Source organism: Thunnus albacares, chromosome 7 (genome assembly GCF_914725855.1).
Source record: "Thunnus albacares chromosome 7, fThuAlb1.1, whole genome shotgun sequence".
In the NCBI taxonomy this organism is placed as follows: domain Eukaryota; kingdom Metazoa; phylum Chordata; class Actinopteri; order Scombriformes; family Scombridae; genus Thunnus; species Thunnus albacares.
In genome coordinates this window covers 16,891,498-16,903,689 of record NC_058112.1, presented here as the reverse complement: position 1 = coordinate 16,903,689, position 12,192 = coordinate 16,891,498, and the positions used below count along the sequence as shown (strand labels likewise).

General features: G+C 42.5%; 1 protein-coding gene across 1 annotated transcript in view; it reads left to right on the top strand.

Annotated features, from left to right (window-relative positions):
• The window catches only part of ptprq (protein tyrosine phosphatase receptor type Q), a 37,865-nt gene that overhangs the window by 19,945 nt on the left and 5,728 nt on the right, over positions 1-12,192 (top strand). Inside the window, exons 32-52 of the mRNA XM_044357158.1 lie at positions 10-291; positions 394-675; positions 1,097-1,217; positions 1,317-1,471; positions 1,602-1,747; positions 2,407-2,578; positions 3,991-4,311; positions 4,402-4,677; positions 4,802-4,953; positions 5,225-5,366; positions 6,482-6,757; positions 6,904-7,275; positions 8,105-8,214; positions 8,451-8,637; positions 8,748-8,986; positions 9,181-9,250; positions 9,646-9,804; positions 10,013-10,301; positions 10,422-10,495; positions 10,605-10,704; positions 10,908-11,036. Coding sequence (XP_044213093.1) covers positions 10-291; positions 394-675; positions 1,097-1,217; positions 1,317-1,471; positions 1,602-1,747; positions 2,407-2,578; positions 3,991-4,311; positions 4,402-4,677; positions 4,802-4,953; positions 5,225-5,366; positions 6,482-6,757; positions 6,904-7,275; positions 8,105-8,214; positions 8,451-8,637; positions 8,748-8,986; positions 9,181-9,250; positions 9,646-9,804; positions 10,013-10,301; positions 10,422-10,495; positions 10,605-10,704; positions 10,908-11,036 — 4,054 coding nt within the window. The remainder of the gene's footprint in view (positions 1-9; positions 292-393; positions 676-1,096; positions 1,218-1,316; positions 1,472-1,601; positions 1,748-2,406; positions 2,579-3,990; positions 4,312-4,401; positions 4,678-4,801; positions 4,954-5,224; positions 5,367-6,481; positions 6,758-6,903; positions 7,276-8,104; positions 8,215-8,450; positions 8,638-8,747; positions 8,987-9,180; positions 9,251-9,645; positions 9,805-10,012; positions 10,302-10,421; positions 10,496-10,604; positions 10,705-10,907; positions 11,037-12,192) is intronic.

Sequence of the window (12,192 nt, the reverse complement as noted above, 5' to 3'; positions counted from 1 at the left end):
CGTCCTCAGAACCGGACTCCCCCCCTGTAAACCTCACTGTGATAGACACCAGCCCCACCACTGCCACAGTGGTCTGGTCTTCACCAGAGAAGGCCAACGGGGTGATCCAACATTACATGGTCCTATATGAAAACGAATCGTATTCTGCTTTTAAGAACACTTCCTCTAACAGAGTCACCCTGGTGAACCTGAAGCCATTCTCCTATTACAACGTGTCTGTGATGGCGTACACGCGTTACGGCAACGGAAACCAAACATCAGACACTTTATACCTATTGTCTGGAGAGGATGGTGCGTTAATGGATGCAACAGCCACAATAAATACACAAATATGATAACAATTCATATCATCATCAATAAAGCTGCATCCTCTTGTGTTTATTCCCTCTCCAGTCCCAGGTAGTCCTCCGTACAACCTCTCCTTTGAGTCAGTCAGTCCCAGTGAGGTGAATGTGACCTGGCAGCCTCCTCTGGTGCCTAATGGGATAATTACCCACTACAGCCTGGAGCTTTGGAATTCCAGTCACTACCTTAACCTCACCTCCCCAACCAACTACCTCCACATCACTCACCTGAGGAAGTATGCACACTACCGAGTCATGGTGCAGGCACACACACGTGTCGGGCCGGGAAACTACAGCAGCGAGCCGCTCAACATCACCACACTGGAGGATGGTGAGAGGGAAGGGTGGGGACAGAGGAAAGAAAAAAAGAGGGTTTGTTTTCACTTCCAGGAGACTGTACGATTGCATCATGACTGAGTTCGAAGGGGCATCTGATTAAATCTTACTTTCCTCTTGTCTTTTCCTCCTCGGTTACATGTCTCTGTTTCAGCTCATGCTAATGGTTTTACATTACAGGTACTCCATTCCACGTGCTACTCGTGCCTCCCATCAGGACTGAGAAGTCCAAACAGAATCATCACAACTAACCATTTATTCATTTTGTTTCTCGCTGGTATGCTCCTGTGGGTCTTCTGAGTTCCTGATTTGTTGCAATTCTTTTTTAATCACTCTTAATTGGTTCGCTTTCTCCCTTGATGGGTGTTACACCTGTTTGTGTTACTGTACTTGTAAGTTTTTCTCCGGCATCTCAGCTCCAGATACACCTCCTCAGTTCCTCCGCACCAGGAAGCTGTCAGACTATGAAGTTGAGTTGTCATGGCAACCACCACTTGAAGCCAATTCAGACATACTCTACTATATTGTCAGAGTTTGGTGAGTTTTTAAATTTACTCAACAGTCCCCATTTGGATCAAATAGATTTAAAAAGAAAACGGAACACAATGCGACATTAATGGCTGCTCTCTTTGTCAGGAATGAAACAACGGAGCTGTGGCAGAATGTAACAGAGACATCTGTGGTTATTAATGTGGACTCAGAAAGTCGTTACAATGCCTCTGTCTCCTGTTGGACTAGACTGGGAGATGGAGGAGTGCTGGTATACATCAGCTTTACCACCACAGATGCAGGTGCTAGAGAGTTTTTTGGCAGCTAACTTTATTATCCTCACATCCAAAATGTTTATTCACCATGCTTACTTCAAATGTTTTTTTCTCTTCCTGAATATCTGTCTATGTGTCTTTTGTGTCTGGCTTTCAGAGCCATTTGACCCCCCACAGAATGTGACTTTTGCAAATGTGACCGCCTCCTCTGTCACCTTGCTGTGGCACCCACCAACCGAGCCCAATGGAATCATTGTACGCTACACCATTTACTACAGCGACAATAACACTGTGACTGAGCAGGTGAGACGCATATAGAATATACAGGCACGTGACATTTCTCCTCAGCTCTATGAAGCATTCTAGTGTCCTTCAGGTCCACGTTTTGGTTTTACAGTCAGCAACTCTACTGTTTTGCTTCTGTGTCTTTGCTTTCATTGACCTTGTTTTCCAGTTGCTGCAGAGAGCTGTTTTCAGCTAAAAAGCTCTGATAAAGTCACTTTACACTGCATAACTAGTCAGACAAAGTTAGCAACAAGCTGGTGAACTGCCGAAGAACTGGTGGAGACTACACAGAAGCCAAAAGGAGAGTGAATATTGGACTTACATTCATCAGATGGACCCAGACATGACTCCAAATGAATGCTAATGCCATGCCTGCTGGATGTATAAATAGCTAAGTAATACTGATAACTAGTAACTAATTGCCTACATGCCGTATCAACTTTATGAGGTGATACAATGTCAGTGTTGTGTTTACAACTTATTTCCCTACCTCTAAGTAGCAAAAAAAGAAAATTGCTCTTAAAAAATGCATAAATGAGTGGAGAAACATAACAAATGCAGAAACTTTCTGGTGGCTCATGATGGACCAACACCTTGTTAAGACACTTTATTGTAGTATTTCCTTTAATTTGTTCTAATGTGTGAAAGTAACCCCTGTCACTCTTTTTCCTCCATAGAGGGTTCCCGTTTCAGACTTACCTGTCCCTGGCTCTCCTGATTCAGCCCTCTCCCACACTCTGACTGGGCTGATTGGGGGCACTAACTACACCATATGGATGACCTCCAGCACTGTACAGGGGGACGGAGGGGTCCAGAGCGAGCCAATAACCTTGTTCTTACCTGAGGACGGTCAGTCAGACACACACACACTGAAACACAAGTATACATACACCAACTGAAATTAGACAAAGTGAATAAATACACATAAAATGCCACACGTTAAGCCAAATAATTATTATATACTCAGATTTAGATTCTCACTGGATGGCAGATCTGCACACTTTTTTCAAAACTCTTTAATTTCAAATGAAAATTACATAAAAACTCTGCGATTAAAGATGGTAACTTTCAGCCTGTTAGTGAAAGGAGATAACTGTCAGTCTAGCAAACTGGCTCTATTTTTGTCCGCCTGTGACACTGTTCCTTGAAGACAACCAGTTTGTGTTTCCTTTTACTAAGCACGACGAAAGTTGTGAAGTATTAGAAACATTGAGAAAAAATAGGAAAGAGAGAGCAGAACCGTTGACATGACGTGCTTTGATAAGTTCATCTTGTGCTCATGCTACAGTTGCATTGTTGCGATGGATACCAACATTTGCATGTACGCATATAATATGTAGTTGTGTACGTGTCTTTCTGATATCCTCAAGGAGAGAATGAAGTGTATATAAAATTGATATCTTTGTTTTTATGTGATTTTGGGAAAAATGGTGCAGACAGCCGCCATAGTAGATGTAGTCACATAAAGTACATATTTGTGTGTAGTGATTTTGTTTTCTCGTTAACATTTTGCTCGTTAAGTATTCTCTGTCTCTGATTGATAACTGCTCATACTGACTCTGTATCTCTACCTGTGCTCTAGCTGCTCCACTCTCAGCCAAGCACCGGACCTCCAGGGCACCTTATCTCTCCCGCACAGCCAAGCCCAGCTGGGGGTCACACCCCTGGGCTCAGACCCACACACACACACCTGGCCCCTCACATCCACTCATTCATCTTATGGATCTCTCAAGTTTTATCTCCCCTTTTCCCCTTCATCTCCCCCCTTTTTCTACACTGTATACTATGCTGCTTTGTGCATTCTGACTGAGTTATTTTCAGATGATGAACAGTAAACACAGGTGTGAACAGGATGAGTATTTTCTCTTCAGCCTCTTTCAATCCCAAGGTTTTCAGTATGTGAGTTTCCCTCCTGAATGCCTGAATGTTTTTGAATCGGCTGATAATTTTTTAGGATACTGTCTCTTTGACTGTCTGCTGTTCTATTTTATTTTGCTGTGTTTCTTTTTTGCTGAAGTGTTTTCATGCCATATTTTTCCACTTGACGTGCTGTTGTTGAGTGTGTTCATTACGACAATGCTGCCAATGATTATGACAGTGCTTGTGACACATGGTGATAATGATGATGATGCCAATTGGTGTGCTGCTCATTTGAGTATGGTTGATTTATGCCCTTATTTACTGACTCACACTAAAATGAACTCAAATCAAAGTGTTGTCACTGGTAGTTAATAATAGTAACCACCTGTCTCCTTTTCCAGTGCCAAGTGACTCAGTGCACAACCTGACGGCTCAGATCTTCAGCTCCACTGCCATCATTATCAGCTGGGACCCTCCCCTGGAGCCGAATGGCCGTCCCCACTATCTGCTCACCTTGCAGGAAGCTGGCATCCCCCCAAACTTGCCCAACCAAGCACCCTCAGCTCTCAACAAGACCATCAAGCATATCACCAATGACAATGTCTTCCTATTCACCAAACTCAGGAAATATTTTCCTTATGTGCTGACTGTTACCCCGGCAACTGGAGCTGGCCCTGCCTACAACCATACCAGCACAATGTACCTGAGAACGGATGATGACGGTGAGTTCATGAACACAAACATTCACTTATGAAGTATGGTTCATGTATCTGTCATGACATTCACATGTGTGTGGATGTGTTTCTCTTTAGTTCCTAGTTCTTCTCCATTGCTGGTGTCCACCAGGAACCTGTCATCGTCCTCCATCGCAGTGGTCTGGCAGCACCCTCTGGAGGCCAACGGGGAGATAACAGAGTATACCCTCATGCTGTTTGGCCCAGGGGGATCCAACACAACACAGACGCCCAACACCTCATTCATCCTCACTAACCTACTTCCATACACAGCTTACAACCTCACTGTCACAGCTGCAACGCGTAAAGGCTCGGGGCCTGTTCTGCTGCTGCTGCTGCACACTGATGAAGGAGGTTAGTTTGAAAGCAGGTTTAAAATCCCTCTAAGATCCAAATGAGGTAGTGTTTATTTATGAAACAATGGGTGTGTATCTACTGTCTGTTTCAGTCTATCTTCTTCTTTATCTGCCTATTTCAGGCCCTATGTCCCCTCCTTATAACCTGACTATACACAACCACACAGATGTCTCTGTGTGGCTAAGCTGGGAGCCTCCTCTGGAGCCCAATGGAGTGGTGATACAGTACGGCTTTAGGATCCAAGACCTCATCACACACACCGTCACACACCGGGTACTGTCAATTTCACACACCAAAAGCTACTCCACAATAACAACAACACACACACACACTTGAACACACTCCAGAGACCCACTCAGTGAAAGTACACACTGTCACACTGACGGTAGCTCCAATTTCACACTCCAGATACCACTCAGCAATAACATTATACTTACACACGCATGCACATATGTGTGTTGATACAATAAGACATCCAGTAATCAGGATTGGATGATTTAATCTCCTCTGTGTGATGTTTTTATGTGTGTGTGCACAAATGTAGAATTCCTCTGGTCCGTCAACCACAGAGTATCTAACAGGCTTCAGGCCTCATAGCTCCTACGAGATCAGTGTTTACAGTTACACCAGAGTGGGCCATGGGAATCAGTTCAGCAGTCCTGTGACCTTCACCACTAAAGAGTCAGGTAAAGTACACACTGTCTACACACAAGGGACGTAACACTGATTTAGTTCACTTCATTTAATTTGTAAGAACTTAAAAGGGGGGGGGCACTGTGGCTCAGGAAGTAGAGTGGATCGTCCACTAATCGTCCTTGGTGGTTTGATCCTTTGCTCCTCCTGTCTGCATGTCAAAGTGTCCCTGGTTCAATGTCCCTGAACCCCAAATTGCTCCCAATGGGCAAGCCAGCACCTTGCACAGTAGCTTGCTACCATTGGTGTGAGAGTGTGTGTGTGAATGAATGAATGAGCTGCAAAAAAACCCCTGTAAAGTGTTTTGGACAAAAGCGCTACATAAATGCAGTCATTTAAAAGACAGGAATAAAAAAGGTTGAAACACACAAGGGTTAATGGCAGCAACCAATCCAATTATGCCAATTATATAAAAAACAAGCAAATAATTCAAATATATGTATCCATCTATAGAGTTATTTTTTTGGTGTAAACTTAGAGCTGAGGTTCTTTTGACAAAGGGATGTAAACCAGCAAATAAATGAAAAACTTAAAACACTTTCAATGAAAGAAGTATAAAACATTGTCATTATTCTCCCATCAACTCCAAGGAAAGGTAATGTTCATAGGCAGTGGAGACGCTGCTGAGACTTTTTCACAATAACATCTGAATATCATTGTGAAAAAAAGCCCAGCAGTTATACTTAATTCAAATATAAAACAAGTAGAACACAGTTCCCCCCAGGTACAGTGGAGTGGGTTGTTACAGCAGAGTTGCTGGCTATACAGCCAAGAAAATTAAAGGCGGTAATGGTTGTCTCTGAAAATTACAACAAGTTCAAGATAAAGCTAATTTGTCTTGTTTTCATGTAATAAATGTATCAGTATTTCTAGTCACAAATCTGTTAAGTCTGTCTGCAGACTGCAATTTTTTTTTTAAAAAATGTAATTTTCAGTAAGGCAGAATCCTGTGTGTCTTTTTTTCAGCTTGTGTAAGGAAATAACTATAGATAAAAACTGAAATTTAATTTGGTTCTTTTCTCCTACAGTGGACAGTGAAGAATACTAACTAAAACTAATTCTGGTGCAACAGCATCACTGTCTCACTTCTCTCTCTCTCTGTCTGCAGTGTCTGATGCTGTGGGGAACCTGTCTTGTTCAGGAGTGGGCTGGAATTCAATTCAGCTATCATGGGAACTTCCAGCCAACCCTAATGGGCAGATCCTATTTTATGAGATTCTAGTGGAGGTAGACTTGCAGTCCTTCACACTTGAGGCCCACACACCAGAGTACACAGTGACTGGGCTTTCACCAGACCAGGAGTATGCACTCACTGTGGCTGCAGTCAACTCTGCAGGACCTGGAGACAGAATGAACTGTACTGCTTCCACTCTTTCCGAATCAGGTAGTCAGTCTTATTGTAATTATTGTAATTGTCATTTTGCAACTGTAGACACAGCTTACTATCTAATAGAAGCTACTCGTGGTGAATTCAAAGAATTGCTCATTTTAATACAGAACGAAAACAACCCTCTGTGTCTCTCCTACCAGTCCCAGCTGCTCCTCGCTTCCTCAACATATCTCAGGTCACCCCTAATAATGTGACACTTCAGTGGGCTCCACCACTCTCCGTTCCAGGCCTGCTGAAAGAGTACCACATCATTGCACAGCTACTTTCAACTGTTTGTGAACCAGACGTCCTAACTACTGCACAGCCGGCCTTAGAGGACGAACCGAACCCGGACTGCGTGGACTCTAATGTAACCGTCTCAGTGACTGCTTCAGATGGCACTGAAGGGAACCAGAGCGTCACACTCCAGTCCCTGGCTAAATACAGATACTACCGCTTCAAAGTGGCTGCTGTGACAAACGCCGGAGTTGGAGAATATACACGCTGGAATTATGCACGCACTCTTGCTGGGAGTAAGAACATCACAAAGATTGTATGACGTTTCTGTGTTTGCACTTGAGGGTTGGCGGTTAGCCAGGACACAAGGAGTAATATTTGACAAATAAGTCTGTGATTTTTTTCCAGGTATGCCAGTAAAAAAAGTATACAAATTGTTAAATAGTATTTTTAAACCCATCTAGATTGGGTTTAATTTCATTAAATTGGGCCTCTGGTGTCTCCATTACAAGACCTAAACAAACACAGGTATGATTGAGCAGCATCACTCTCACAGGTATATAGTATCTGGAGGATATTTATCTTGCGTTAAAGCAAGTTGTATTGCTTTAACAGGTAGTAATGTGGCATTTTAAGATGTTAAAAGAATGTTTACACACACAATATCTAATGCATTAGAAACTAGCAGCAATCACCATCAAGATCACCACATCTTCTTGTTTTTTTGGTCTTGCAGTAGTTCACATTCTCATTGTAATGAGATCAGCACTGTAATACTGCCCTCGACTTCCTGTAATGCAATCTTTTCTCTTTTTGAACCCTTTTGCTACTCTTGTTATTAGGAGAAGTAGTGTTATTAGTATTATTACAAATTCATTTGTCAATCGAATTTTAAAGAATATGCAAACCATGAAAGACACAACTAATTTGAGGCACTTACCTCAACGTAGACTGAACCCTGAGCAGATGCAAGAGCCATATAAGAGCAACACAGCCATGAGTCAACAGGGGTTGTGCCTACCAGTTCCAGCAAATGGCATGTTAACATTGGTGTGATAACATAACAATATTTTTAAGATGTTATCACTTAGTGTGTAAAGATCTTACTTGATGTTTATCCCTCAGACCCTGATGTCCCTCCCCGTGACCTAAAAATGACCCCCACCGCCAACAGCCTTCGTGTTGCGTGGGACGCTCCAGCTGTTCTCTCTGGACCAACTTCATATCTTGTGCAGGTCAACTCACTGAGTTACATTAGACACATACACAAATATAAACACAGTTAGATCTGTTCTCAGAACAGATCAGTATGTTGTTATTTTAGGCAGAGTTTTTAGAATAGCAGTAGTATCTCAAGAGCTGATTAACATATGATGTAGCAGAATGCACAAAAATGACTCCAACTGTGCTCACATATCCACATAAGACACAAATATTAAATATTTCCATTGACTGTGCTGGTATTTTTTAGGTGGATGGTCCTGGTTTGAACCACTCAACAGTCCGGGCTCCAGGAGAGTTGATGACTGTTGTGGTGACAAACTTGACTGCTTTCACCCGTTACTTTGTGACTGTCACTGCCTTCACTGGTCCAGTGGAGCATGCTGCCAGGGATGGGAAGGCCATTGGGCCTATTGACTTTCAAACACTGGAGGAAGGTATACGGAAAAATCTTTGAGGGCCTATGACAGCTGATGCCCATCCTAAAATAAATCTACATGTAGTATCTCTTATTTTTCCTATATTATACTCTCTACTCTGTCCCCAGAGCCCAAAGATCCACCCAAGAATGTGATCATATCAGTTATACCAGAGGAGGTGAACCGTGTAAAGGTTACTTTCACCCCCCCAGAGGAGCCCAACGGAAACATCACTGCCTATTTTGTGTACATCTATGAAAAGGAGCAGCTGGTCAAGAACATCAGCCTTAATATCACCCAAAGAGACCATAACATGCTGACTGCTGTCATCGAAGGCCTAAAGGGAGGTCACAGCTATAGTATACAGGTGAGGAGCACACACATACTGTATATCTCACATACAGGTGACACACACTCATTTGGAGCTCCCAAATTAACCCTTCCTGGGCCAAAACACAGATGAGCTTTTCCTTGTTCAAATAGCTGTTTTCTTTACTTGAACCCATATCTTGACCATCTCTCTCTCTGCTGTTTTACTTCCTTCTATTTATCTGTTTCTAGATTTCAGCCAAGAACGGGGCTGGGAGGAGCCCACCCAGCGCACATGTGCAGATAACAACAGGGATCAAAGGTTCAAGTCTCTCTTTTTGTGTGTGTGTGTGTGTGTGTGTGTGTGTGTGTGTGTGTGTGTACAGTGTTTCTCTATTTTGTTGCAGCAGTGCAGCATAGATGCAAGACAGAGAATTGCTACTGCACAGTATTAATGCTCAGTACAACAGTATACAAGCCTGAGTTATTCTGACACATCAAATGTAACTCAGTAATATCATGAGATCTGTGTGGATGTTATAGAGACACAGTTTTTCTGTGACTGTGACTGAGCAGCAGCCTATTTGTCATGTTTTATAAATACAACAGACAAAAAACACATCTTTACACATACTGTATCACACCACAACCTCTGTGTGTGTGTGTGTGTGTGTGTGTGTGTGTGTAACTGTGTGTTCATACGTTTGTGTGTTCCAGCCCCGGCCAAGCCAACCCAAAGACCCCAGGCAGTGCTGGGCCATGGAGGGGTTGCCATGGTTACCCACAGGAGTATCACCATCCGCATGCCTGCCTGTTTCTATAGTGACGACAATGGACCAATCACAAAAATTCAGGTCATCGTGGCCGAGTCAGGGGGTATGACTCTTCAAAAACACTGATAGATGTCACTTTTAGTTGAACATGCTTGGCTATTTGTCCTGTATGCGCTTTAAACCTCAAGTAGAATTTTGTTGTTTTGTTTAAGCTCACAAAAGACAAAATATAAGCAGAAATCGAAGGGCTTAATGTAAAGAAATTTTACTCATAATTTTACTCTACCTTGCTAACTTCCATCCTGTCACAGTGAAGGACATCGTGAATATGACCAGCTGGAAGAATGCGTTTTTTCATCGCCCTGCCCCTTACCTGACTGACAAGGGGTTCCCCAACCCACCATGTTTGGGGAACGGGGCATCACGCAAGGACACACACGTCAGAGAGGGTCGCAGTGTGTCTGGAGACAGCCGGCCCCTGGTGAGGCACAATCACACTACGTCAGGAACATACGTGATCGGAGAGAGTGATGCCTGTATGGAGGAGAACAACACTGACACTTTCTGTAATGGACCCCTGAAGCCTAACACCGTCTATGTGTGAGTACACCACAGGCACACTCAGTTCAACAACACAACTATTCAAAAATATTGAATGTACAGTTTATGCTTTGTAGAAAATATAAAGCTGAAACTGGAGTGATGTTCCATATTCATCAGGTTTAAGTTCAGAGCCACTAACATCAAGGGCCAATACACAGACTCTGAGTACTCCGAGCATGTCAAAACCAAAGGTATTTATATTCAACACTGTATAACTTTACATCAAAAATTTTATAACATGATCTGTAACTTCTCTTTGCGTAATACTGTCCATTTAGTCTCCTCTCCTTCTGTCTGTAGTGGACGGGCTGTTGACCAGAGAAGAACAGATCATTATGGGTGTGCTCCTCTCCTTCTTCTTGGCTGTGTTACTCATCATTATCATCTGTGGATCAGTCAAGTAAGATGGCAACAGACATTCATTCATTTACCCAAACACTGCATTGATCCTATTTACTATGAAGACCAAGTACTCATGCAGGAAAGAACATGTCATCTGCAAATTCTTTTAACCCTTTTTAAGTTTCTGTTTTTATAAATTCTAATTCTGTCTTTATCAAATTATTAACTAATGTGTTTGACGTGTTTTTCATCAAATGTTAGGATCCATCAACGCAAGAAGGAGGGCGGGACTTATTCACCCAGAGAAGCAGAGATCATTGAGACCAAGTATAAACTGGATCAGCTTATTGCTGTGGCAGATCTGGAGCTGAAACAAGAGAAACTCAACCGGTCAGTGTCCAGAATGTTTCATTTTAATCTAAGTGTCGATTTACCTGATACAACACACATGTTTTTGAGCTGGGTGCACACTGCATGACTTCAGGCTTGATTTAGCTGCTTCATACAAAGTTTTAGTCAACATGACAAAAACCTCTTTGCCGCAGCCAACTTGATTTGCACTCCTGTCAGCACAAATCATCAAGTGTTGTAGAGTTTGTGCAGAAAATAGAAGCTGCAGCACCACGAAACAACACAGCATCATTGTGGCTTTATAGTTTCCCCTCAGTTCTCTGCAGAAGTCATGCTGTCTGCTTCTCTACAACCATCCTCTCCTACATACTCAAGGGCCCCTTCTGATTTTGGCACAAACAAGTGCACAGATAATAAATGCTGCAAGCTGCTCTCCCTTCTCATGCTGCAATTTCGCATCAGCTAAGAAACAAAGTCACATTTTGTGTTAGCTTTGGTGTATCGAGATCACTGACGGCTGATGAAGCGAGAAACTACAGGAAAGAAAAGTTTTTAATATGAGTGGAAGATTTTTTTTTTTTGACAGCAATTTTTATTCGCCAATATAAATAGACATCAGCATTAGAACAACCAATAAGCACGTAAAGCTTTCTGAGCACCTCCCCAACATTGGAGAATGCCATCACCCACACAACAACAAAATAATAAGAGAAACCAAAAATAGAGGGTTCCATGTAGGTGTAAAACTGGCTGTCTTCATATACACATAAAAATAGGAACTGAATGAAAAGGAACATTATAAACATAAAACCCACATGTGAGGAGATGGATAAATAAAAGTGCTCCCACCTAGCAGATAACTGTCCCTTAACCTTTACTGTGTGTGTAAAAATAACATAACTGCCCTGCTTGAGCAAATATTTGCCTGCTTTATTAAATATCACTATATTAAGTATCAGTTACCTGTTCCTGAAAAGGGAGGCAGTTCCTGGGATAATGCCGTCTACTTATTTTAGCTATCACACTATTTTAAGAGTAGAGATCTGATGTTTTTGACAGTTGCATGCTGTGCTCCGCATTAAGCTGCCCCCGCTGTCTTTTAAGTTCAAATTGCCGTCGTTCCAGCGGTACGCTGCTCTGTTGTGACCAGAATCTCTTCATGACTTGGACAGTGAGCTGAGATAAAGTAACACTT